Source organism: Mustela nivalis (assembly GCF_964662115.1).
Source record: "Mustela nivalis genome assembly, chromosome: 6".
Lineage (NCBI taxonomy): Eukaryota > Metazoa > Chordata > Mammalia > Carnivora > Mustelidae > Mustela > Mustela nivalis.
The window spans coordinates 150681174-150706458 of record NC_139025.1 but is presented as its reverse complement, the minus strand read 5'-3'; the positions used below and the strand labels follow the sequence as shown (position 1 = coordinate 150706458).

Below are 25285 nucleotides of genomic sequence, written 5' to 3'. Positions count from 1 at the left end.
TCAGAGCTACCTGATGAGCCGCTGGGACTCGGGGCGTGCAGGCCTGTGGGCTCCCTGGAATGACCTCGCACAATCCTGTTACTGTACCCTCCTCTCTCTCTCTGCTTTGGGATGGCCATCACTTCCCGTGAGATTTGGGTTTTTTATTTTGTTGGTTCAAACCTCAACATCTCCAGACCTCTTTCTGTGGCCTTTTCTTGGACTTCAAAATGGATCCCACACAGCAGCTGCCCCTACGTCCCCTCCACGACTGCCTGGGGCTTGGGGCTCGGACCCGGACTGGGGGGGGGGTTGGCGCGCAGTCTAGACCACTGGGTTCCAGACTCAGGTTCATCTTCACTGTTCTTCGGCAAAACCGGAAAGGTAAGATTATCAAGTTGCTGTAAAGCTGGAGAGATCCGTCAGAAGGGCTGGCTTTCATGCAGGGATTGCATTCGACTTGGTGTCTGGTCCCCTTCACTTGCTACAATATATACGTGGCAACCCTAAGTCCATTTCCCCAGTCACGGGAGGATTCTCCTGGCTCCTGACACTGGACAGTTGGGACCTTGGGAGCCTGGATTTTTAGCCCCCACTCGCTCTGGTGGCCTCCATCTGGTCGAGGGACTACTTACTCTCTTCGCCAATACCACGGAACTTCCCGGGGCTGTAGGAGGAAAGCTGGTGTGCTAGCTCCGCATAGGCCCATCTCCCGGGGCAAAGCGCAAGGTTTCCGGCCCTTTCATGCCCATCACAAGGAGCTGGCAGCCTCCGAGTGCAGTCTGGCATTGTGAACTGGCTTCGGTCCTGGTGCCCTGTTGGGTCAGGAGGGAAAGTGGCTTTCCTCTGCAGGTGGTGGGAATTCTGGGGCCTGGGCCCTGGGCTCTTGGGGGGCTCTGGGAGCAGCTCCCGGTAGGCACCTGGCCCTTGCAGGTGGCCATCCCCAATGAGGCAAAGGATGGTCTGGGTTTCCTCCCCTCCTTGGAGAGAGATTCCCCCTGCTGTGCGGGGTTTGGAAAGCCTTGTTGCGGGTTCCTTGTGGGGGAGGGGTGAGGACCGAGTCCTCAAGAACCAGGGGAAGAAGCACTCACAGTCACCTCGCTAAAGAATATTCATTTATTTATAATTATTGCTAAGTAAACTTCTCTTTTAAACAGGAACATAAAAACACAGTAGGGCTTTGCACAAGTGGAATTTCTAAACAGGTGGTTTGTATACACGTCAAAATAAGTTAGGATGGAATATGTCCAGGAGTTTCCAAGTCACCCAAGAGGCCGCGCCGGTGCCTCTCTTGAAAGGTCGAGGGAGGGGTGAGGACAGGAGCCTTGCCGAGACCACCCCCCAGCTCCGGTGTGTGAGTTGTGCTGTTTCCTTCTCTTCGCTTTGCCCGGGTCCAAGGCACAGGGCAGGGGGGCGTTCAAGTATCGAACCTCGCAGAGGGCCGGTGCTGATGGCGGGGCTGGGGGAGGAAAGGACAGCCCCACCCTGGGGGCAGACCTACTCCCTTGGGTTTCCATGACCAAGGCCACTGCACTGGCAGGAAAGAGGAGGAGGACGAGGAGGTACAGGGTTCTTTTTGGTACCAGGGGAGAAAGACATTGTGGGAAGAGGTAGTTTGCAGGGGGTGAGGCTTCTGCTCAGCAGGAGAAAATGTCTTCTACAGTGACGGGGTCACTGCCACCTGAGGGTCATCATGGCGGGCACCTGGGGGGCCGGGGGGAGGGCCTCGGGGTTCTGGAGGGGAAAGGCTCCCGTGAGCCCCCAGCTCTCTTGTCTGCTGCCTCTTAGCGGGAGGTTTAGCAGAGAAGGAAGGGGCACTTGGCTGCCTGCTCCCGAGGCCACCTTGTCCTCCCTCAGTCCTGATCACAGCCACCCTGAAGCCTGGCTTGGTCCTTCACTAAGGATACAGCTTTGGGGGCAGCTGCATTTCCGGCTGGTCCTCCCGTCCACCCCGGCTGTTACCCCTCCTTTCCTGGTTTCCGGGCTGAAGCTGGTGGCTTCACCTCCTTCGCGCCTTTGGGGACAGCCCCGCCTGCCCCTCCCCACCGAGGCCTCGGGAGGCGAGCGGGCAGGAGTCCGGGTGCCCTAGCGGTTCCTGAATGTGCTATTTCATGCCCCGGGCGGCCTGTCTTCAGTTCCCAGGGCGGGAGCTGGCCTGGGGACAGAGGCCAGGAGAGCGGGCAAGCGAGGGAGCGAGCCGCCGGCTGAGCAGAACCAAGCGGCTCCCGCCACTGGTGCCGCGCGAGTCACTGGCTGGAGGGGCCGGGCAGGGAACAAGGACCTGCCCGGTTCGGCCTCCCGCCTCCTGCCCCGGCCCGAGGCTCCCCGCCGGCAGCCCGTCCCCTCCGCGCCTGAGCCCTGCCCCGCCAGCTGCCCGCTCGAGGTTGGGCAGGCACGAAGCACGCACAGCACATGAGGGAGCTTCCGTTTGGAAAAAGAAAATGATCTCCATCAGAAAAGAATAGGCTACACAGAAGTGGAAAGGAAAACAAAATAAATTACCTTCAAAATACCCCATTTGCTCAAAAAAAATTTTTTTTTTTCTCTATGGTCTTCATTTTCTTTTTAACTAAGTGGCTCTTCTTGGGAACCTGTTGACTCTTGGCTGTCCTGCTTCCTCAACACGGATACTTGTCAATAATACAGCACCCCAGCCACCCCCAAGGTGGTCCTGGGCCGCCTCTGAGGACAGCCCCTCTCGGTCCCCTGCCCCTCATTTGAGGGGCCTCCGTCTGCTTAGCAAGTGCCCAGCCAAAGGCACGTCCCTGCTCTACTCAACATCGGGGGACCCTGGTGCAGTGACCCGTTCAGCAAGGAACTGGATGACAACTGCTGCAATCTACTTTAGGGACACCCACTTTCAAACTGCTGGAAGGTGGGGGCCTTCGGGGGGTTGGCTGGGGAGGACACCGGCTGGGGGCTGGGCTATACCCCGCTTTCCTGAGGCCAGGACCGGGCTGCATGCATGCCTGGCTCCGGAGAGTGTGGGAGGCACCAGGAGGTAGAAGGCAGGGGGTCCTGCCTGGCTGTTGACGGATGGGGTGGGGAAGGGGGCTCTGGGGCCTGAGCGGTTCCCAGCCCAGGGCCTGGTGGGGGAATAGGGTGGGGGTGGGGCGGGCAGTGCTGACCAGCACAGGAGCTCAGACATCCCTAGAGGCAGGAGTTGGTGGGAAAAGGAAACAAGGCCAGGCTCAAGTTCTGTCTTCCTCCAGTGCCAGGACCCCTGAGGAGCTTTCAGGAGGCCCCGCTCACACCGCTGCCCCAGCTCTGTGGGGCCTGGACAGACCTGAGGACCTGGGCCCTAGTGTCTTGGCCCCATATGGCCCCCGCCAGCATTTTTCCCGCTCTCCCACAGCAGCAGGCCAGGGCGACCCAGAGCTGGGCCCCTGTGTTCTCCTTCCTTCCCCAGATGCCTGGGGCCTGTGCCTGGGTCACAGCTGAGGCCAGTACAGTCTCCATTTGGTCTACAAGTCCCTAGTGGTGCAAACGACTCGGTGGGAGGGAAGGAGGGCTTAGGACCGTGGGGCAGTAGCTTCTCCGCTGCGGGAGGGGTGGCCCGCAGCACGTGGGTCTCCCCCCACATCCCCCGCCCTCCCCGCCCCCTCTGGATGGCCCAGCTTGTGCTATAGCACATTGTAGTAGGCCATCTCCTTCATGGCCTGTTCGGTGAGGACGCTGGCCTCGGCGCTGCTATCCACACCGGCATAGGCGTAGGCGTTCTCGAAGTCCTCCATCTCCTGCTGGCTGTCGAGCTCGGAGGGGTCAGTGCCCGTCAGCTCCATCATGGGGTCTGCAAGACAGGGGCACAGTTAGGCCCGGAGGCTGCCTCCCGGGAAGAGCCAGTCACTTCTACACGGACGCCGAGGGCCTTTGTCAAGAAAGGGCTTCCTAGTCATTGCTTCCAGAGGATTCTCCACGGCTTCTCTTCCTTCCTGTGCCAGGAAGCCCCAGGCTTCTCAGATGTGTCACCAGACCTGAGCGCTGAAGGTGGGGAGGGGGGCGTGGGGAAGGGGGAGCGGTGCAGGCTTGGCCTTGAACTCTCGTTTGCCCTCCTATGCATCCTCTGCAGTGTTTTGCATTGATCCCCTTGGCCACATGAAAGCCTGCGGCTCTACATCATGTTTATACACCCATTTAGCCCCTACTGCATACCTGGAACTTTCCAAACACTGTCTCCTGAACACACACAGCAATCCCATGGAGGAGGCCAAAAGGAAGTTCAGAGAGGTTAATCAACTTGCCAAAGGGCACCCAGCTGTTGTTTTGATCCACTCTGCTGCTCTGCCTCAAATGGCCAGAGGGAGCCCTTTCTAACCTCTGGCTTCCTACCAGCCTTAGTGCTTTAAACCAGCTCTGCCCAGTGGTCTCCCTGGGCCTTACTCTTCAAGGACAAACACCCAAGGTAGGTCAACAGAGATGCACGAGGCAAAAACTCGAAGAGGCCTCTTGTAATTTAGTCAATTTGAAATCTTACTATAAAGTTCTTAGCGTCAGAACAAAAGCCAGATGGAAAGCTCCACAGGGCGGCCCGGGGCTGCCTTCCATCAGAGGGAGGGAGGGAAGCCCGGGGTATGATCTGGGGACCCTGGGAAGCTGGCTGGCAAGGACTGTGGCTGAGTCCCAGTGCACCTAGGAGAAGTGATGTGTTTTGGGGACAAACAGACCCCGGTCAAGGGGGTGGCCCTAACAAGTCTAAGGCAGGGTTTTGGCACTATTAACATTTGGGGCCAGAATTCTTTGCTGCGGGGGGCACTAGGATGTGCATGGTATGATGGCTAGCAGTTTCCCTGGTCTCATCCAGATGCTGGTAGCATCACTGCAGGGACAGCAACCAAAAATGTCTCTGCACTTTGCCAAATGTCTCCAGGGGGCAAACTCACCCCCAGCTGAGAACCAGTGGTCTAAGGGCAATTCTGTCCCTTGTCAACGAGTGGTTCAGGAATGAATTCAGGCCAGTGAATCATGAGGAGAGGCCTGCTTGTACATTTTTTGAGTTCACACAATTCTCATCAGTTTCACAGAGCAAAGGGAAGAGTCTCTTACTTTCCCACTGGTTGTGCAAAAGGAAAGAAGGGCAATGGCAGCCATCTTGTGACCATGAGGAAAATCAGAGCTAATCAGAGCTAATGCTGTGAACAGACACAGGGAACCTCATCCTGGTGTCATTGTTGAGGGGCTCAATCAGCCAACTCTGAAGACGGCCGGGATTTCGAGTTCTTTGTGAATCTACTTCATTATTGCTTACGTCAGTCTGAGTGTGGCAGGTCTACTAGGCATGCCCAGAGCATCTGACCCACCATGAGTCTTCCTGACTTTATAAAACAGGGTCAGCAGTTTGAAATCTTGAAGACACTAGGCTGTGTCTTCCTGAAAATCCTAGTGCCATACCATCATATAATGCATTTGATTAAACATTAAAAACAAGCTAATAGCATACCACTTTTTATAAGGACATTGATCCATCTCCCAAATTAGAGTTCCAGTTTATTAGATGGTTCCTTCTAGAATATACACTGCCTTTCTCCTACATCAGTGTGAAGCCCGAGCTTTTTAGACCAAGGTTGTATGTGAGAGGCAGGCTGGCTTGGGTCCCAGCCATTCCAGTGCCAATCACTCCTGTACTGCCTGTCATCTGGAGAAGTCAGGAAGAAAACAGTCCTATGCATCCCTGTTACTGACCTCAGACAGAAAGAGTGTGTGCCTCCACCATTCCCTGGGGACAACGTGTGCAGGGACAGCTGTTTCCAAAAGGACAAATTCTGCTCCGGTCCCTCCTGGTTGGGTTAGGTACATGGTGGGTCTGCCAGACTGTGGCTAGTCAGACCCTAGTACACACAGAATTATCTAAAGTGCTTTAAAGTGCTGATCCCAGGCCATATGCCAGATCACTTACTTCGGACTCTCTGGAGTTGGGACTCAGGCATCAGCATTTTAAAAATTCCCCAGGTGCTTCCGATGCACGGCCAAGTTAGAGAATCAGACCTTTAGAGTCCAGATCAAAGGTTCTCCAAGTGAGGTCCTTCATTGGCAGCTTTGGTATCCCCTGAGAACTTGCTGAAAATGCAAATTCTGCAACCCTATCCCAGACCTACAGATTCAGATGCTCCGGGGGTGGAGCCCTGCCATTTGTTTTAACAGATTTCCAGGTGATTCCAATGCAAACCAAAGTTCGGGCCTCTAAAACTCTACTGTGTGACAGATTGCCCTGGGATCTTTTTTGAAATGCAGATTCTGATTCGGCAGGTGTGAGGGAGGGCTGAGTCTGCAGTTCCAGCAACATCCCAGGCGATGCTGATACTGTTGGTTCTCATACCACATTCTGAGTTGGAAGGGGCTGCACAGAGCACGTCTGTGCAGCTAATGGGGTTGCATCCTTGCTCACAAGAATAGAAAACTGAAGGCATCCGTTTCTGCCAGAAAACCCAGGCCACTCCCTGGTTAGCTGCTGCAAAACCAAGTTAGGGTGCCCGCAGCCATACCCAACCTCTGACTGACTGCCTGCGAGTAATGTCATCCAGGCAGGTTAACTCACCCATATTGTTCCCTGCTATGTGGTCTGAGAAGGCATGCCGGACAGTCAGCTAGCTCCAGACCACCCAGGGAGCCTTTCCAAAGTGCTATCAGCTCTTTCTTCCAGTAGAATCTCTAAAGTCCCTTCTTCCCTCAATAAGGCCAGAGAGACTAATGTTCTTCCACAACTGATGAATGTGGAGGGCACAGGCTGTCGCTCACACTTAGGGATGTCACAACACCAGCCTATGAAACGGCTACCGACTGCAGAGGTGAGGCTCCTCCTCTAAGTGCGTGGCCTACATGGTCTTTGGCAAGCACCATGAAAAGTGTGATGGATTGTGGTCACACTTTTTGCCTTGGCTGCTGGGAAGCTCAGAGCTCTCCCTGGGGCTGTCCACACACCCTCCCGTAGATGGGACTGGGACCTCACCCAGCTTCCCTCATCTCTCTGACTGCCCTATCCCCTTTTGTTATTTCCTTTCCCAGCCAAGCTTTTTTTTTCTTTTAAATGTCACTGTCACAGTCATACAAGTGTCTGTCCTCCCCCCACGCCTAGGTGTTGTGATCCTCCCTGAGTACCTAACTTCTCTGTCCTTCAGCTTCTGCATCTCTAAGATGGGTATGATTAGCAGAGCCGACCTCCCCATGTGGAGCCCCTGAGTTAATAAAGGCCTGGCACACAGTCAGCACTCAATCAATAGTGGTTAGTATTTTTATTTATCATAGTTTACGTGAGCCCGCTGAAGTCCTCTGAAGCATACATACACGCCCCATCGCCAGCACCACCTTCCAGGGCGCCTCCCGGCCAGCCCTCAGCCCAGCCCAGTGAGGTCTCAGGCCTGGCCAGCCTTCCCCGGCCCCTGATTGGACAGGAGGCTCCCGAGTGAGCTGTGATGGGACCGCTCCGGCACCGCCCACTGTGCGTGGCCCACCCACCTTGGCTGTCCAGGCCGATGTCCATAACACCGTGCTTGACCTTCATGTGCCGGCTCAGGTTGCCCTTGAGGTTAAACTTGCTGGAGCAGTAGGGGCACTTGAAGGGCTTGCTGCCCGCGTGCAGATGCATGTGACCCAGCAGGTTGTACATGCGGTTGAAGGACTTGCCACACACCTGCAACACGCCGACTGGGCATCAGGAGCCTTCCGGGGGGCCCGCCCCTCTCCCACCCCCAGCCCGCTCCCACCTCCCTGCGGGGGCTTGAATCTCATTCGCTATGGACAGTGCTCACTCTGTCCTTTCCTAGGTGACCAACCCTAGAGGCCTGAGAGTCATAGAACCAAGGTCACTGCTCTACTCTACCTGAGCCAGAGTTACCAGAAACCCAGGGCTGGGGTCTCCAGCCACACTGAGTCCCATGCCTGGGCTTCTCCCCTCTGGCTGTGCCAGGACCTTCACCCCCTCCCCACCTTCCAAAAAAATACCACCTCAACAGCATATAGGCTCTGAACACCATGACCCACGGTGACCCACCCCCGCAACCCTGAGCCTCGGCATTTTCACCCCAAACTGGGCTCCCCCTGCTTGGTCAGCTCTGGGCAGGTCCCAGCTGCCGCCATCATGCCCACCCAGGGCCACCCTTGGGGATGTCCTGCCCAGGGACGCTGACAGCCCCATACCTTGCATTTGAATGGCTTCACAGGCGAGTGTACAATCATGTGGGTCTTGAGGGTCTGCTTCTGCACGAAGGTCTTGAAGCAGATGTGGCACTGGTAGGGCCGGACGCTGGTGTGGATCAGCATGTGTCGCTTCATGTTTGCCTGCAGGGTGAACTCCCGGCCGCACACCTCACACTTGAACTCCTTCACGCCCTGGAGGGGGTGGGGGTGGGGGTAGAGATGATGGTCAGGCCACACGATGGGCACAGCCTCTGGAAGAGTGTGGGTGTGTGCAGGGGTAGGGGCACAGTGTCTGAGTGTGTGCACGGCTTCCAGAAACCGACTTCCTGGGGGTGTTCTGGATGGGTCCCACTCGTGGAAAGCCACTGGGAGAATGTCAGGACAGGGCCACCGTCTCCAGAAAGCCTTCCGGTTCCTACCCACACACCTGCTGTCTCCTGCCCACCTGGGCAGGTATACCTCTAGGTCTGCCCCAAGGCAAATGTGTATACTCATTCATTCGTTCATCCAGGAACCATCTACTGGGAAGCATCATGCCAGGCATCTGGGATCTGTGGTCAAGGAGACAGCCACAGCTTGGTGGACTGTCCTCAGGTCAAGGGCACATGTATGTGTTTTTCCCCTTAGTGTTCTGTCTCGGCGGTCCTTCTGGCTCACGGACCCCCCTTGACAATCTGATGGAAAGTATGGACACTAAGGAAAAAATGACACTTCAGGGGCGCCTGGGTGGCTCAGTCAGTTAAGCGTCTGCCCTCAGCTTGGGTTGTGATCCTGGGGTCCTGGGATTGAGCCCCGCTTCGGGAGCTCTCCTAAGCCTCTGCTTGTGTTCCCTCTCTCACTGTGTCTCTCTCTGTCAAATAAATAAAATCTTTAAAAAAAAAAAAAAAAGAAAGAAAGAAAAATGACACTTTCATCTGAATGCAGAGTTCTCAAACCTCTGGAGCCCATCTAGTTTACCCCTTGAGAGTTTCCCAAGCTTCCCTGGTGATAAGAACCAACCGCCTTGTTGCTCACACAGTCTCTGGAAGATTCCTCCCTGGAGGGGCCGGGCCCAGGAATCTTTGGTCTCAACAGGTTGCTGAGATGATTCTTATCATTGAAGTAGTTTGGGACACCTGCCCCGGGAGACAATGCTTCCAGTGGCAAAGCCTCTGGTTTGACTGTAACAGGCTTGTCCACGGTCTGGAGGGGACCCCAGAATGGGACAGGGTGTTGTGAGCACAGGAGGTCCGACGTATTGTTGGGGGGAATAAAGTCAGGACAAATGCGGGGACCTGATCTCTCTGCTGAGCCAGTCACACAGTAGACCCCCAGTGGGACAGACATGTGTTTGGGGTCACAGCTGCTGTCCAGACTGCTTACGTGAGTTTTGTATTACAAGGTGGCAGCGCCTCTGTCTACCTCCTTCAGCAGACGGGGCTGTGTGTCCTGTACCTGGACTCGGGGGACACACTGAAGATGTGTCTGACCACCAGGGGGCCCCACCTCCGGGCGCTGACTCCCTAAGTACATATATGCACGCACTGTGCAAATCCAGACTGACGACAGGCATGTTTTCCATCTTGCCGGCCTCTGATTTTTGTTCTCGGATTTTCTTCACGGTATTATTTCTCTTTTAACACTTTGCAGACTTATGGGGCTTTTTAGTAGAGAAGAAAAATGGCACAGAGAGGGTCCATGTGCTTATGGTTCCCACCACCGCCCCCTGCAGACATGAAGTCAGTCAGTCGTCTGGTTTCACTCGACACACGGTCCCACTTTTATGGCCGAGCCTGGACTCAGCTTCAGAATCCTTCTTAACATCACACTCTGGGCAGCTGTACCCTACTGACTGGGGAGCAGCGGCCAAAGCCTACAAGTCATCTCTGCTCTAGAGGAAGATAGTCTCCGGGTGGGGAAGGAGGGAGTCACCCCCAACCCCACCACTCGCTGCAGCGTCCACTGGGAGAGGTGAGGACGCAGGCTGGACCCCGAGGGGCCTACAGCTGCCATTATGGAACAAGGGAGCTCTTGCACGTTGAGCTGCAAAACGTGAAGTTGGTTGGATTCAGGGTGGAGACGATGGTGTAAGCTGAGGGCCGAGTGAGGCTGTGGGACCCAAAAGGCCTCATTCCATCAGCCTGGACAGAAGGCCCTCTCGGAAGGGGTGACAGTGGCTGAAAGGCAGGGTGGCTTGTGGGGAGGAAGAGGGTGGTGGGGGACAGTGGGTCAAAGTAATGTCTCGAGGACACAGTGGACAAGGCCAGTGTGCTCCATCTTTCATCCCTACAAATCGCTCTGCCTGGTTTGTGTCCTTTTCCATAACAGATATTTTTCCTTCTTTCGGTTCCCTTTTAAAATGAAATATATTTAAGCTTTTTCCTAAAGGGAAACCACAGGTTTGGACACAGTTCGGTAATTACAAGGAGCAAAGAAAACCTCCACTTCTGACCGTCTCGTCCACTGCCCTGTGGCCTCCGCCCTCTGGGAGGGCTGGCTGCTTCGGAGGTTCTCCAACTGGGTTCCCCAGGGCCTGCTGGGGCTTCTCCAACATTTTATTCAAAAACTTCAAAAATTAAGTTTTACTGTTAAAAAAAAAAAAAGCCCTGAGTTTCAACTGTATTTTTTTTCTAATACGACTCCGAAAGAATATGTAATTATAAACATGACAGGTTCATCTGCCTCCCGTCTCTATAGCTCCCTAAGGGATCTGAAGCAGGACTTTGGGGAGCACTGGACAAGGCCTGCAGGAGGAGAGGGAAGAGCCTCAGGCCTGGGGCCAGGCCCCTTGGGGGGAAGGAGAGGTGCTGGGGAGGATGTGGGGGGGAGGAGCAGAGGCGCCAGGGCAGCCCCCAGGGAGGGCCGGCAGCTAGGTCCCCTCCCCCAACAGTCCCAGGAGGGCAAGTGGCTAGAGCCCCCCTCCCCCCTGGCAACCCTCCCCCCCAGTGCAGGTGGCTTGGTACCCCCCCCACAAGCCCCCCTACCTTGTGGGTGAGGGAGTGCTGCTTCAGGTGGTGGATCTGGCTGAACTCCATGCCGCACTCCGTGCACACGAAGGGCCGCACGTTCTGGTGCTTGAGCATGTGGTTCTGCAGCTGGCTGCGGTAGTGGAAGGACTTGTCGCACTCGAGGCACTGGTACAGGGTGGGGCCCTGGTGGGAGGCCAGGTGGCGCTTGAGCTGCGTCAGTGTGGAGAAGTCCAGGCCGCACTCCACACAGACGTGGCAGCGGCCGCTCTCATGCTTCACCTCGTGCGCCTTGAGCTCGCTGGGGTAGGCGAAGCCGCGGCCGCAGAAGTGGCAGCTGTAGGGCTTGACCTCCGAGTGCAGCAGCATGTGGCGCTTGAGGTGGCTGGTCTGCGTGAAGGCCTTCTGGCACACCTGGCACTTGTGGGGCCGGGTGCCCTGGTGCGTCAGCAGGTGCGTCTGCAGGTGGCTGGGCTGCTTGAAGAGCTTGCTGCAGTGCGGGCACGAGTGCGGCTTGATGCCGTTGTGGCCCAGGATGTGCGTCACCAGGTTGTACTTGGACGTGTAGGACTTCTCGCACATGCGGCACTGCCAGCGCTTCTGCCGGTCGCCCGCCTCCACCAGGTAGGAGTCGTCGATCTGCACGTTGATGTCCAGCCGGTCCAGCTGCGCCTTCTTGTGGCGCTCCACTGTGGAGCCGGCCGCGTCCGCCTCGAACTCGCTGGCCTCCTGCCACACGAAGCCCTGCTCCGGCTTCACGGGCTCTGGCGACTCCAGGGCGGGGGCCTCGGGGTCGCCCAGTGGGGCCAGGTGGGGCGCCTCGAAGCTACACTCGGAGGACGGCAGGGGCTCCGGTCCAGGCAGCGCCACGCCGGGCTCTGGGAAGCCATCCCGGGCCGGGTCGGGGAAGTGGGGGTCGTAGGCGGTGGCGTCCAGCTCTGGCCGCGGGGCTCGGGGCAGGTGGCGCAGTGTCCGGGGCTTGCGGCTGAAGGCGCTCAGGTCGATCATCTTGACAGCGCTGCTCTGCACCAGGGCCTCGCCACCGCCGCCGGCCACCTCGGCAGGGGCCTCGGGAGGGCCCACATCCTTGTCGTCACCGGGCACGGAGACCTCGTAGACCTCCTGCTCCTCCTCCTCCTCCACCTTCTCAAACTTGACCTTGGGCACCAGCCGTACAGGTGGCCGCGTCTTCCGTCGGGTGTGCTTCTCAAAGGCGGCCTCCACCTCCAGCACCTCCTCTTCCACCGGCTCCTCCAAGGCCCTCCCGTTGCAGGCCAGCTGGTAGACGTCGGGGCCGGGGGGCCCGGGCTCCCCCATGGCCGTCCCGGACAGCTCGGGCCCCAGGTCCGGGTAGAAGGCTTCGGCGCTTATGGTGGCTCCGAAGAGCTCATTTTCCGAGACCAGGCCCAGCACGGCAGCCTGAGCCAAGGACAGCACCACCACGGCATCCGTCTGTGTCCCTGAGTCCATGAAGCCCTCCATCCCGTGGCGGCTGGCTAGGAGGGCATCGCTGCAGGAGGAGAAGGGAGCGTCAACACAGCCGGCTCCAGGCTGCACACAAAACAGACACACACACACACACACACACACGTTCAGCAGAGACTTGGCTAATTTGGGCTGTGTCTGTCCCTGGTGTGTTTCTCCCGCTGTCTTGGGAACAGGACACCCTTGTCATCATGGGGACGCCCTCTGTGGATCTGCCCATCATCTCCATCTCCCTGTGGGATCCCAGATAAGCTGTGCCCCCTCGCCGGCCTCAGTCTTCCCACCTGTTAACAGGAAGGTAGCATTTCCACAGTGGTTCTCAAACTATGTTCCCCAGAACGTCCTTCCAGAGAGTTCCTCCAAAAAGCTGATTTGAAATTGTAAAAAAATAAAGATTCCTCTCTTTCAAAAATCGATTTTAGAGAACCCATTTCCTCAAACGTAATATACGCCTTCCCCCAGGACATTTTGTAGCCCCACTGGCTTTGTTCCCCAAGGTAATGAATTTTACACAGACCTTGAGACCATACAGTGAGGCGTTAAACAACCATGACCATCAGTAAGGGCTTGACCATATGAATGAGCTGTTGTGGTTTTTAGTTTTTATTTTTTTAAATGTGTTTTCATTATTACTACATATATATATATGTATATATATATATAAAGATTATTTACTCATTTATTGGAGAAAGAGAGAGAGAGAGTAAGTGGGCGGCGGAGCAGAGGGAGAGGGAGAAGCAGGCTCCCCACTGAACAGGGAGCCTGATGCGGGACTTGATCCCAGGACCCCGAGATCATGACCTGAACCGAAAGCAGACACTTAACTGAGCCACCCAGGCACCCCGTTTTGGTTTTTTAAAAAAAATATCAATACAGATAGAGATCTATCTCTATCTATATTGAGGTGGGGGGGAAGAAAACAAATATATGGCAAAAATAAGGTAACACAAAAATAAATCAGGTGCCAAGGTCGATCTCAGGGTTACCACCTATCTATGAAGCCTGATGCTCCACGACTGTGTCTCTCTAACAGGTGATTGTTCTGGATTAGCGAAGTATTACACATTTAGATATCTAAATGTATGCCGATTAAAAGTAGGCCTTTCCTCTGATTTGTACACTGGCGTTCCACGTAAAATGTGATCTGACGCAAGTCCCCATGATGGTTAACGCCAACGTTTGAGAGCACTGTCTGAAATAAAGACCAAGAGTCGACCCTCAGGTTCGCAGGCACGCGCTCTGACCTGACCGGTTCTTCTAAAAAAGCCAATGCTCTCACCTGTCGGGGTCCAAACCCTGGTGCACGGGCTCCCTGCCTTCCTGGGGGCGCAGTCTGGGTAACGGGCCTTTGCACACGGCTCCTCCCACCAGCCTCCCAGGCTTCCCTCAAATTCCACCTGTTCCTGGGACTCCCTGGCCCTCCCTCGGGCCCAGGCACCCTCTCCAGGCCTCCCCAGGACTGCTGTGTGTGCCCCGGATGTGGGAGGGCCTCCTCCCTGGCCTGGGACACTCAGCCTGACTGCAAGGCCCACCCTCACTCGGCGCAGTCCCATCAGAAGTGCTCCATAGGGAGGAGAAAGATTATTGCTGGGGTGGCTCCTGGCTGCCCGGCCAGCTCTGGTCCCAGGGTCAGGGTCAGGGGCATGGCGGGCTTCAGCCCTTCCTCAGGAAACTGGCTCTGGGCCTCCTGCCTCCCTCCCCCCCACAGGCCAATGGAGCTTCCCCTTCCTGAAGCTGGCTAAAAATAAAACACCCCAGACAGGAATTTAGCTTCCTTGAAATGGACACTAAAGATTAAACTATTAATCTTAAAGTCAAGCTCTCGTGGGAGGGTCAGGTGGAACGGAACCTGACTCGGGCTCAGGGTCCATCCGGAACAGGCCGGAAGGGCTAAACCTCATTCAGCCCTGCCCCAATGCCCCACTGCATGGAATGGGGGTGGGCAGCTTGGCCCCAAGTCTGAGCTCTGTCACTTACAAGGGACTAAGAAAGGTCACTTCAAAGTCTCTTCTGCACCTCAGTTTCTCCATCTAAAACATGGCGATGGGGGGCGCCTGGGTGGCTCAGTGGGTTAAAGCCTCTGCCTTCGGCTCAGGTCATGATCCCAGGGTCCTCGGATCAAGCCTCGAGTGGGGCTCTCAGCTCAGCAGGGGGCCTGCTTCCCCCCGCCCCCGCCTGCCCCTCTGCCTAATTGTGATCTCTGCCTGTTAAATAAATAAGTAAAATCTTAAAAAACAACAACAAAAAACATGGCGATGGAAAGACCTACCCACGGAAGGTTCGTGAGAGCCCAGAGGTCGTAACTAGATGAAGGGGATTTGTTAATTATCAAGCCCTCACCAAATGCAAACAATTAAACTTATTTATTCGCCCAGATCCTGGAAGAAGAGCTTCCTGATGAAGGCCATAGAGCAGAGAGACGTCTCCCTCCCGGGGCCCCCAATTCAGCAAAGGTTGGGGTGCTTCTGGGATGAGAACCCATTCATTTCTTTGTGCCACAAACGCTTGCTAATAAAATCCCTGCTCCGGGTCCAGCCCTGTGCTCGGAGATGCGAGCTGGGGGAGTCAGAGGGTGAATCCTTAGAGACCGCTGTGCCCACCACGCCCACCCTGTGGGGCAGCATCGTCGCCTCCCCGCACCCCCCCCCAGGTCACCAGTCTGACACAGCACCCGGGAGCAGCCCTTATGCTGACTGTGGGTTTGAGCAAAGAACCCGCTCAGCACTTTTTCTAGACTCCTGTGAAGTCAGGGCCAGGGAGGGGGCCACTGACCGCCAGCAGTGGAACCAGTGCTGGGGACTTGGCCCTGGGTCTGGAGTTCAAAACCGGATTTTGCCCTTTCCTTGCTCAGGCACATCCCACAGCCTCCCAGCCTGCTTCTTCTTGGGTGTGGCGGGGGAGCAGTGTCTCCTCTCCTCGTGGGGTGGGTGAAGAGGACGGCAGTGTGGATGCTCGTTCCCTCTCTGCGCGCCTCTCTGTGGCCCCAAAGCCGGCACCCTCCCCTCCTGGCGACCTCGAGGGAACATGTGCGAAGAAACCATCAGGCCTCTGGCAGCCGGTGGGGCGTGGGAGCACAGGTGGTCCCCCATGGGGCGGGGCACCCTCCAGCTTATTGTCCCTGCTAGGAGTGCCCTTTAAGAGTGCAAGGGACCACTCCTAAGGATCACACCAGCCTCTGACCCAGCAGGCGTCCCCTGCCTCTGGGAGCAGGCAGGCTGAGTCAATGTTTCTGTGACAGGAGCCTCGGCCTGGGTGTGAAAGGCGACCTGCCCGGGTTTCTCGCTCGAGAGGAGCTTGTGCCCATGCGGGGAAGAGCACACAGGTGCCAGCAACTAACCCTGAAGATGGGCAGAAGAGCTAACTTCCCATTAACTGAGTGCTCACCAGGTCCCAGGGGAGCCATTCAATCCTGAAACAAGCCCCTGGGGGGTGGGGCGAGATGCACTCCACGAAGCCCAGGAACCCAGGGCCTCAGTCACAGGCTCGAGTGTCCCCTCAGTCACAGCAGAGCTGGGCCGTGCAGGCCTGGGGGCCCTCCGGCCTGGCCCCATCAGGGCCCCAGGCCTCCAGCTCTTTAATCTGTGCGACCTGGTAGGTCGTGTCACGGCTCTGAGCCCGGCCTTGGCTCCCAGGCGATGCCCGGTCACCCCCAGGTTCCGAGGAGCCAGCAGGTGCTCAGATGGGGGGGCCCAGGTGACCTCCAACTGGGAGGCCTCCGAGCTGTCCCTGCCCAGCTGGTCCGGGGACCCCTCTAGCGCACCTCTACTCGGACTGCACTTCTTGCTGGAACCCTGCACTAGCCCGTGCCTGCGTGGCCCGTCAGATCCCTGCGCTTCCACTTGGCTGAGCAGAACACCGCCCCCCCCAACCCATCAGTGCATGTTCAGTGGGGCGACAGGGTCGGCTGAGCGCGCGCCTGCGTCTGTGTGTGCGTTTCAGAGGGGCCCTGTTTGCTGAGACAGAGGCTCAGAGAAAGAAACAGAGGGAATCTAATTTACCTGCATTGTGCATGCGAGCTCTGTCTACCAGACACAGAAACGAGGAGTGCAAAGCTGGGGACTCTGCAAACCAGTGTCCCTATTTCTCTCTTCTGGGTCCTCTTTTGGGCATCCCCCCCACCCTCCCACTGGCTACAGCCCTTCTGTTTTATGCCCTAGCTCGACACTGCCCAGGCCTGGAGGAGAGCCTGCCAGGTGTGCACCACCTGTGGGCCAGGTGCTCCCTCTTCACGGTCCCCCTTGTGGCCTCCCCTCTCAGGACAAGGCCAGCCCACCCCCCCCCCCCAATTTATATGGCGCTCAGAATAAAAGCTCACCACGGTGACCCCAAGAAAGGGGAGCTCAGACCTTCCTGGGCTCTCTTCTGGGCAGGCTGCAGCTCAGCCTCCTGCCGGGGCACCCTGGGTTCCCAGCGTGGACAGAAAGGACATGACAAAGGCAGGAAAAGAGAGGAGATAGAATAGCTGGTTGGTGGTAGCTTAAACACTGGGACGGGGGGGTGGGGTGGATGAGAGACCATGGAGGGGGCAAGGAAGAAGAAGGGGAGAAGGGAAGAGGGGAGAGAGAGGGAGGGGGTGGGCAGCTGTAGAGGCAGAGGAAGGGGAGGGAAGGAGGAGCAGCCCTACATCCCCGGGCCAGGCACCACCCAGGCCAGCCCCCTGGGGAGGGCCCCAAGCCTCACCCTGAGGCCCAGCAGGAGGCCTGGACAGTGACCCCGGCCCCCAGAGCGCTGTCACTTCACCTGCTGCTGTACTATAAGGGTTCCTGTCAACACCAACATTCTTGTCAAATGCGTTAAGGGTGACTTGCTGTGTGACCCTGGACGAGTCACCTGACCACACAAGGTCTTGGTTTCCTTGTTTGTAAAAAGGGCACATGTGGTTTCTCGGCCAAGGTTAATCCTTGGCCTACCTGCCTGTCTCCCAGGGTCCCCTCTGCAAGATGGGGCAGCACTTGTTACCCACCCCCATTGTTCTAGAAGGTGCCTTTCCTGTCAGCGAGAGCCCCTTCACGCATCCCCACTCTGAGAGCCCGAGAGGTCTGGGGAGCTCGGGGCGGCCAGTGTCCCTAGAACACAGATGGCAGGGCAGAGCTTGGGAGGAAGGCACCGGAGCCTGGTCTGCCTCAGGGCCCCCGGGAAGGAAGTGACCAGCAGGTTATTCCTTGACTAAATTCTACCACCAGGACATCTCCAAAACCAACTGACAGCACAGGATCCCCCTTTGGGATGTCCCCATGCACCCGTGATCCACTCACTTCTATGACTACCCTGACGGTCTAGAGGTGCCCCCACCTGTGCCCACACACAGGCTGCAGGGGGCTCCAGGCTTGTGCTGGAAGGCAGGTTTGGCCCTCGGCCCCTTCATCTTGGCCTTGAGGCACCAGGTGGCTGAGACGCTATGTCTCCAGTCCGGCAACTGAATCACTAACTCAGCCAGAGCTCCTGGGTACCCACTAGGGGCTGATACTGGTCTTGGTTGTCGGGATACAGCAGAGAGCACTCAAGCAGCTGCCCTGAGTGAACTCAGTTACAGTGGAGGCACCAGGATCTGGCGGGGTAGGGGAGGGCATGGGGAGCGGTGTGTGTGTGTGTGTGTGTGCCTTACTGGGGTGGGGTAGGGGCAGGGCTGAGGCGGGGTAGGGGAGGGCATGGGGAGCGGTGTGTGTGTGTTTGTGTGTGTGTGTGCAGGGCTGAGGCGGGGTAGGGGAGGGCATGGGGAGCGGTGTGTGTGTGTGTGTGTGTGTGTCTGCCTTACTGGGGTGGGGTAGGGGCAGGGCTGAGGCCCCAGGGAGCGGTGTGTGTGTGTGTGTGTGTGTGTGTCTGCCTTACTGGGGTGGGGTAGGGGCAGGGCTGAGGCCCCGGGGCCCAGTGGAGACAGTTCAGGGCCCCATAGGGAGCAGAGAATGGTCTCACATCTTGGTCTGGCATTTGCACCCTTTGGAATGTGATTCAGCCTCCCCTTTCTGCCCCCATCACCAGCTGCGGGGGTGGGGGGTGTGCGCATGTGCACGGGTGTGGGCCGCTGGGCTCTCTGCCCCTGGGTGTGGAGGGGACAGGTAGCTGAGCCCAGGGAAGGAAAAAGGTGGTTACAGGTATGACCCGGCCTGTGAGCAATCCTGGACTTCAACTTGTAGCAAAACTGCCGTCTGGGGGCGCCTGGGTGGCTCAGTGGATTAAGCCGCTGCCTTCGGCTCAGGTCATGATCTCGGTGTCCTGGGATCGAGCCCCGCATCGGGCTCTTTGCTCAGCGGGAGCCTGCTTCTCTCTCTCTCTCTGCCTGACTCTCTGCCTACTTGTGATTTCTCTCTCTGTCAAATAAATAAATAAAATCTTAAAAACAAAACAAAAAAAACTGCCGTCTGTGTCCTCGGCTGTCTTCCTCACTGCAGACTTCAAGGTAAATCCCCAGAAAGGAAGAGGAAGCAAAAGCCAGGGCTGGAGTCTTGTGCAAACCTCGGGGCTCCTTGCCAGTCTCACTTCTGCCAGCCCGGGGCCTTCACTGGATGCAGCAGCCTAAGGCCCGAGCTGAGGGCACGGGTGGGGGTGGGGCGCAGCAGCCAAGGGGGAAGTGTGGGAGTCTCTGTCTGCCTCAGCTTCCCCTTTTCTCTAGGGACAGATTTGCTGAGCCTGCCTCAAGGAGTCGGGGTGGCTGGGCCACCAGCACATGTCACCAACCCACAAACCACACAAGGGCCTGATGTACCCGTACACTGTGTTCAGACACTTCTTGCTACACCTGATCCTCCCAAGCCTTCCTGACTGCAGTGTGTGTGTTCACATGTACACACACATACATGCCTGTCTCCGACCTCAGGGCCTTTGCACAGGCTGACTCCTCTGCCAAGCCCGAGTGAATAACCCCTCATCCTTTAGGGTTCAGCGCAGGCACTGCCTCCAAGGAAGCATTCCTTAGCCTGAGGGCAGGGCGAGGGCCTCTTCTACAGCCTGAGGCCCTCAGGTTAATATTCCTGTAGACTTGGCTGGGCCGTGGCGCCCGCTGTTTGCTCAAACACTAATCTACATGTTGCTGTGAACGCTTCTGTGGATGTGATTAACATCTACAATCAGCTGACCCGAAGTAAAGCAGACTGCCCTCCTTAATGTTGGCAGCTCTTATCCAATCAGTGGTAAGCCTCCAGAGAACAGCCGAGGTTTCCCAGAGAAGAAGGGATTCTGCCTGAAGACCGAATCATGGAAATCCTGCCCGCGTTGCCAGCCTGCTCTGCAGATTTCGGACTTGCCAGCCCCCACAATTGGGTGAGCCAATTCCTTAAAATAAATCTCGCTCTCTCTTTGTATATATATATCCTACTGGTGCTGCTTCTCTGGAGAACTTGGTACAATCACGCTGATTCATGACTGTATGTTTACGATCATCTCGCCAGCAGCCGGCCCACCCAGAGGACAGGGACTGGAGGGGAGCAGAGTGGGTCCGCCACGGAGTGTCCTGGGAGAGAGGCACCAAGCTAGGGGAAGGGGGAGGCAAAAGCTGACAGCTACTGGGTAAGGTCCCCTCCTCCAGGACGCTGTGACGCCTGCACCCAAGGAAACAAGGGATGGAGTCCCCGTGGTGAGAGGCACAACCTTGGGCTCCCTGTATTTGTGTGACCTCGCAAACTGTCCCGAGGGCAGACATCCTTGCTTCACAGGATCCAAAGGCCTCAATTGATTAAGAGGACCAGCGCCTGGGCCTGGAATCTTCTGAGATATTTTCTTTTTAAGTTTATTTATTTTTAGTAATCTCTACACCCAACGCGGGGGCTCGAACTCATGACCCCGAGATCCAGTGTCGCACGCTCTTCCGACTGAGCCAACCAGACGCCCCCGGGCATCCTAGCGTTCCAAAAGTCCCCAGCTGATCCTGATTCTCCCAGCTAATTAGTTAAGATCTGGCGAGCACCCTCGCAGTGACCTGGCCTCGAGGGTGAATTAGGAGTATCCTACTTTATTAATAGGTGGAATTTAAGAAACAAAACAAAGGGAAAAAAAAAAGCAAAGGGAAAAAAAAGAGAGACACAAACCAAGAAAGAGGTAACTCTAGTGAAAACACTGCTGCTGACCCGAGGGGAGGAGAGGGGCGTGGGGGAAGCAGGTGCTGGGGATTCAGAAGCGCACAGGTGATACGCACAGTGACGTATGGAAATGCTGAGTCACTATCGTGCACACCTGAAACTAACGTAACCCCATGTTAGGTAACTGGGATTAAAAAGGAGGACCTACCTTCTTGAGGCTGTAACAGCTCACCCCACGTGGGCTCCTTCCTCTCCCTCCCCTAAGGGCAGCTGCCCCACTCCCAGTGCGGGGTCACCCCACACAGGCGGTACCCATGGGAGCTGGACCTAGATCCTGGCCTGCTCCTCCCCATGCCCCAAATGGACTTGGGCCAGACGGGCTCCTCTCTGGAAACCTGGCTATGCATCAGGCCTCACGCCCTCAACCACAGGGATGTCCGAGGAATTCACCCAGGCACGCCGTGAGACGGAGTCAGGCCAGGTCAAGAATGGGCAGAGCTGAGCGAGCCTGAGGCATGGGGAGTGGGAGGGGAGGGCTGGGGGCTGTGCCTGGGTCTCTGAGGAGCAGGGCCCTGGCCAGAGGTGGACTGAGGCACCTTCGGGAGAGGTTGGGGAGCCCCGTACCCTGGATGGGCCCGACCCCTGCTTTTGAGATGGGTCGGGCCCCTTGTCCTGAGATGGGTCGGGAGGGTCTCTGATCCTTATAGAAATGAGCCTGACTAAAAATGACCCAGGCATCTGAGGCAGAAATTAGGGGAGCAAATGTCACGCCGCCTGTAGAGATGTGGGTGTGGGAATGATGCGGTGTCTCTGATCTGAAGTCACCAGGCCCCCAGAAGCTGTGGGCCCCCAGCCTCCCACCTGACGCCCCACAGGCTCCCTGGGCAGATGCGTCTGTTTCTTCACCACAAAGGAAGAAAGCTCGGTTCTGCCACAGCGGGACAGTGGCCCTGCTGAAGGGCCTCGGCGCGCACACTGTCGCCGTGTACCCTCAAGGCTGGCCTTGGAATCTTCATCGGCAGGGCTGGAAGGAACTCTGTGGACCCTCCTGTCCACCAGCATCAAAAATTTGGAGATGTGGGAAGCCAAGGCCCCGAGCCCTCCCCCCACCTCAAAGAGGAACCTGAGAGCTCTTGATTCTGGCTACATTTCTGTCCAACCATGTCAACAAACATGGTGGTCACTCCACACTCAGCCTCCCCCTGGGGTGTCTGTTTCCACGGTCTGAGGGCCTCGAGGGCGGGCACGGTGGGCACGGTGGGCTCTGGCAGCAGTGGAGTCAACCAACCTGCAGGAAGGGTCCTGAGCTCTCGAGAGTTGGCCCTCACTGCTGGCCCTTGGCCTCCAATGCTAGAACAGTCCTAGCTCCCCACCCTGCTCAGGGTGTCAAGTGTGTCCTGTTCCCACGGTCAAGTGCAAACACCTCCACCAAGGACTTAGAGGAACTTGCGTGATTGGTTTCTGCCCATGTGACAGCTTCGGGGCGTGCTGCTCGATCCCTGACTTATCACCCCAGAAACGTGGGCTTTTTTCATCTTTTAACAGACCTGCCTGCACACAGCCTTTTCATACGCTGTTCCCCCTGAATGGAATGTTCTTCCTCATCTTTTGCCTTTCTAGGGGGCTGCCCTTCCTCAGGAAGCTGTCCCTGACTCTCCCCATGACCCCCAGTCAGGCCTGACTCCCCCACGTTCTAAGAAGCTAGGCATGTAATACTTTCCCTTCCTGGACCTTATTAAAAGTCATAATGCTGTATCTCTTTATGTAACTCTTGGCTTGCTGGCTGGCCCTGCGGTTAGCTCACCCTGACAAGGCCAGAGCAAAGAGCATGTCTGTGTGCTCCCCCCCGCCCCCACCCCCGTGCCTTCCCAGCAAAGTGTGCACCCAGAACGAAGGCCGTCCTTTTGCAAAGACCCATATTCAAGTGCAAAGAAAAAAAAAAAAAAAGAAGCCCTTTGCTGAGCCCCAGGTAGAACCAGCTCCTCCCCTGAGCCTAGACTTCCGCTCCTTGAACTCCACGACCAGCGCCAGTTCCCAGGAGAAGGGACAGCAGGCCTCGTGTTTCCAGAAAACTCCATGTCTTTCCTCCAGTTCCAGAAGCAAAAAGCACATCTGCTCTCCAGACAACGACCCCGTGCTGGACCCAAAGATCACCAGCTTCATGTCACAGGGAAAAACAAACAAAACTTGGGCTTACAAGTTCATGGGACAAAGATAAGAATCACAGATGGTGGAACGACAGGGCATTTTATTGGGCTTGAACTCCGTCGGGCCCTGTGATGAGCACACACAATCTCTCGGCTTCCGGGAAGCCCTCTGGGGACCCGAGGACCATTTCTGTTGTGCGGTTGTGGAAACGGAGGCTTGGAGAGAGGCAGCCCCTGTCGGGGGGGCGGGGAAGGGGGGACTGTGTGCAGCTGACTCCAGCTGGGTCTCCCTAGGACCCGGGCCAGCTCTGGGCAGGGATGAGCTGTCCAGTTGCATCTTCTACTCCCGCTGACCTCAGTTTCCCCGCCAGGGCCGGAGTCAGCCGTGGGAGCCCCTCATGGCTTCCCTTCTTCCTCACCAAGCCCCGCCCTCGCGGGGACCTCAGCCTTCTCCATCCTGTCTTCCTCTCCCTCCATTCCTCCCCTCCTTCCGTTTCCGTGGCAACCCCATCCTCTGCTCTGCCGCTTGGTCCCGAGCTCCCATCTCCTCTTTCCTCTTTCATCTCTCCCCTCCGCGCGGGGTATGGTCCACCTACCCCTCTGTCCTTTGCTTCCGGTCTCTCACTCCCTTTTGCTGTGCTTTTTATCTCCTTCAATGTTCTCTTGTCATCTCAGGGCGACATTTATTTATCTCTTGCTTAAGATAAAAGAAAAAGGAGGGAAGGAAGGAAAAGAAACCCCCGTTTCGCCAGCCCGGCTTCTCCAGAACCTAGAGACACAGATGCAGAGTCACCCCAGAAGGGGCCCCCTGCCCGCCACCCTGCAGGCTCCCCACGGACCTCACCTGTAGAGGGGAGGAGGCAGATGCACGGCGGGGAGGATACCTGGGAGGTGTCTGGGTGAGGGCTCACTGGGGCAGGCACTCCAGGGGCCTGCACCCTGCTCTCCTAAGCTGGGGGAGACGCCGGAGGTCCCCTGAGGATGCAGCAAGGGCAGGAACTAGAGCGTGGGGTGAGCCACGTCCGGAATCCCTCCTCCGGGGAGCCCACGGAAGCCCACGCGCACATGGCCCTGCGCCGCCGGCCCCAGCCCCACATGCGGGATGCCCAATCTACCAGGCGACGTACATTCCCGCTCCAGACGGGATGGCGGATCCGTTCCTTCCTCAAGATTCACTCTTCACCAAAATCCTAACCTGTCTCCGAGAAGAAGACACGTCCCCTCTGCTAACCAGCTCTGCATCTCCCCAGTCTAAGGCAGACAGAAGGTGGTCGGCCCATTTCCCTCCAGCCATCATCTACCGAGCTTCTGTGACGGGCTGGGCACGTGATACGGGCCGTCCCATGGAGACAAGCATCTTAATTTTCATTTCACAGATGGGCAGACCGAGGCTTGGAAAAGCGGTCACTTGTCCACATCACGCCGTCAGTAAGAGGTGAAGGTGGGCTTTGCACTGGTTACAACCATGTTCTTCCCCAGTTAGGTCCCTTCTGCCTGAGTCCCCAGGAGGGGAGGGTCAGCCCCCCCCGCCCCCGCTCCGGCCCAGCCAACCGCATCCCCCCAACCCTGCCTGCTGCATTTCTGTGTTCAATCTAGAGTGATCAGAAATGACAAGAGAAACAAAGAGATTTACCACGGAAAGACAAGGAAGCCGATTATCGCCGTGGCCCCAGCGTCTCAAAGTGACAGAGAGGATAGATAGCTCGGTGGAAAATGGTATTACTCTCCTCCAAGACCAAAGTCACCTGGGGAAGAAAGAGCCTGTGGATCTTCGGGTGCCCCACAGGCCTGTGAGCCTCTGTGGACGCTGTGACCCGTTGCTGGGCCAGGGTCTCGGGCCTGGTATTCGTTCCCTAAGTCCCGGGACTCAAAGGCTCTGCTGGAAGGGCTTCTGGCCCGCCCTGTTGGGTGCAGCTGGCAAGGCCTGGCCACAGGAGACAGCACGTCCCGGGCTGAGGCCTGCTGAGCCCACAGAGGCACGAATGACACAACAGCTCTGCTTCTCCCCCAAGAGGCTGGCTTAGTGCCTCAGGAAGCAAGGTCGGGAGCAAGGTCGGGGAGGAAGAGACAGGAAGCAGCAAAAAGGGATGGGTGAGTAGGGATGGACAGCCCCTGGCTCTGCAGATGAACCGAGTGAAGCAGGGAACCTGGCCTTCAGGCTGGCAGGCTCGGCCTGCCCCCGGTCTCTGCCACTTATGAGCTGTGTGACCTTGGGCAATTTCCTCAACCTCCCTGGGACTTGGTTTTCCCATCTGTAAAATGGGAGGAGGGATATGGCAAGGCCCTGCCTTAAAGCTCCTCCTTCAGGTCAGGCTTGTAGCTGATGAGATCGTGTCTGGGAGGCATGGGAGCCTCACAACAGGACCCACTTCACAGCGGAGTCCAGTGACCTGCCCTGAAGCCACCAGATCACCAGAAAAAGGCGGAGTTTAAGTTTCCTTCTTGGCCAGTACTTTTAAGGGCGAGGAGATCAGGGAGATCGAATCTGGTAACAATGCTGGAGCGTAGTAAGGACTAGGTTTCTAGGAGCTCACGTTTGTCTTCTTCCCATCACCATCCACTCTGCTGGGCCAGGCTGGTGCGGGCT

General features: G+C 57.0%; 1 protein-coding gene across 1 annotated transcript in view; it reads right to left on the bottom strand.

Moving 5' to 3' along the window:
* Positions 1-1081: 1081 nt before the first annotated feature.
* Positions 1082-25285, bottom strand: part of ZNF710 (zinc finger protein 710) — a 65916-nt gene continuing 41712 nt past the window's right edge. Inside the window, exons 2-5 of the mRNA XM_082736082.1 lie at positions 11073-12564; positions 8110-8301; positions 7429-7603; positions 1082-3769 (exon numbers count right to left, since the gene is read on the bottom strand). Of these exons, the coding sequence (XP_082592208.1) occupies positions 3603-3769; positions 7429-7603; positions 8110-8301; positions 11073-12536 (1998 nt within the window). The 5' untranslated portion in view covers positions 12537-12564 and the 3' untranslated portion in view covers positions 1082-3602. The remainder of the gene's footprint in view (positions 3770-7428; positions 7604-8109; positions 8302-11072; positions 12565-25285) is intronic.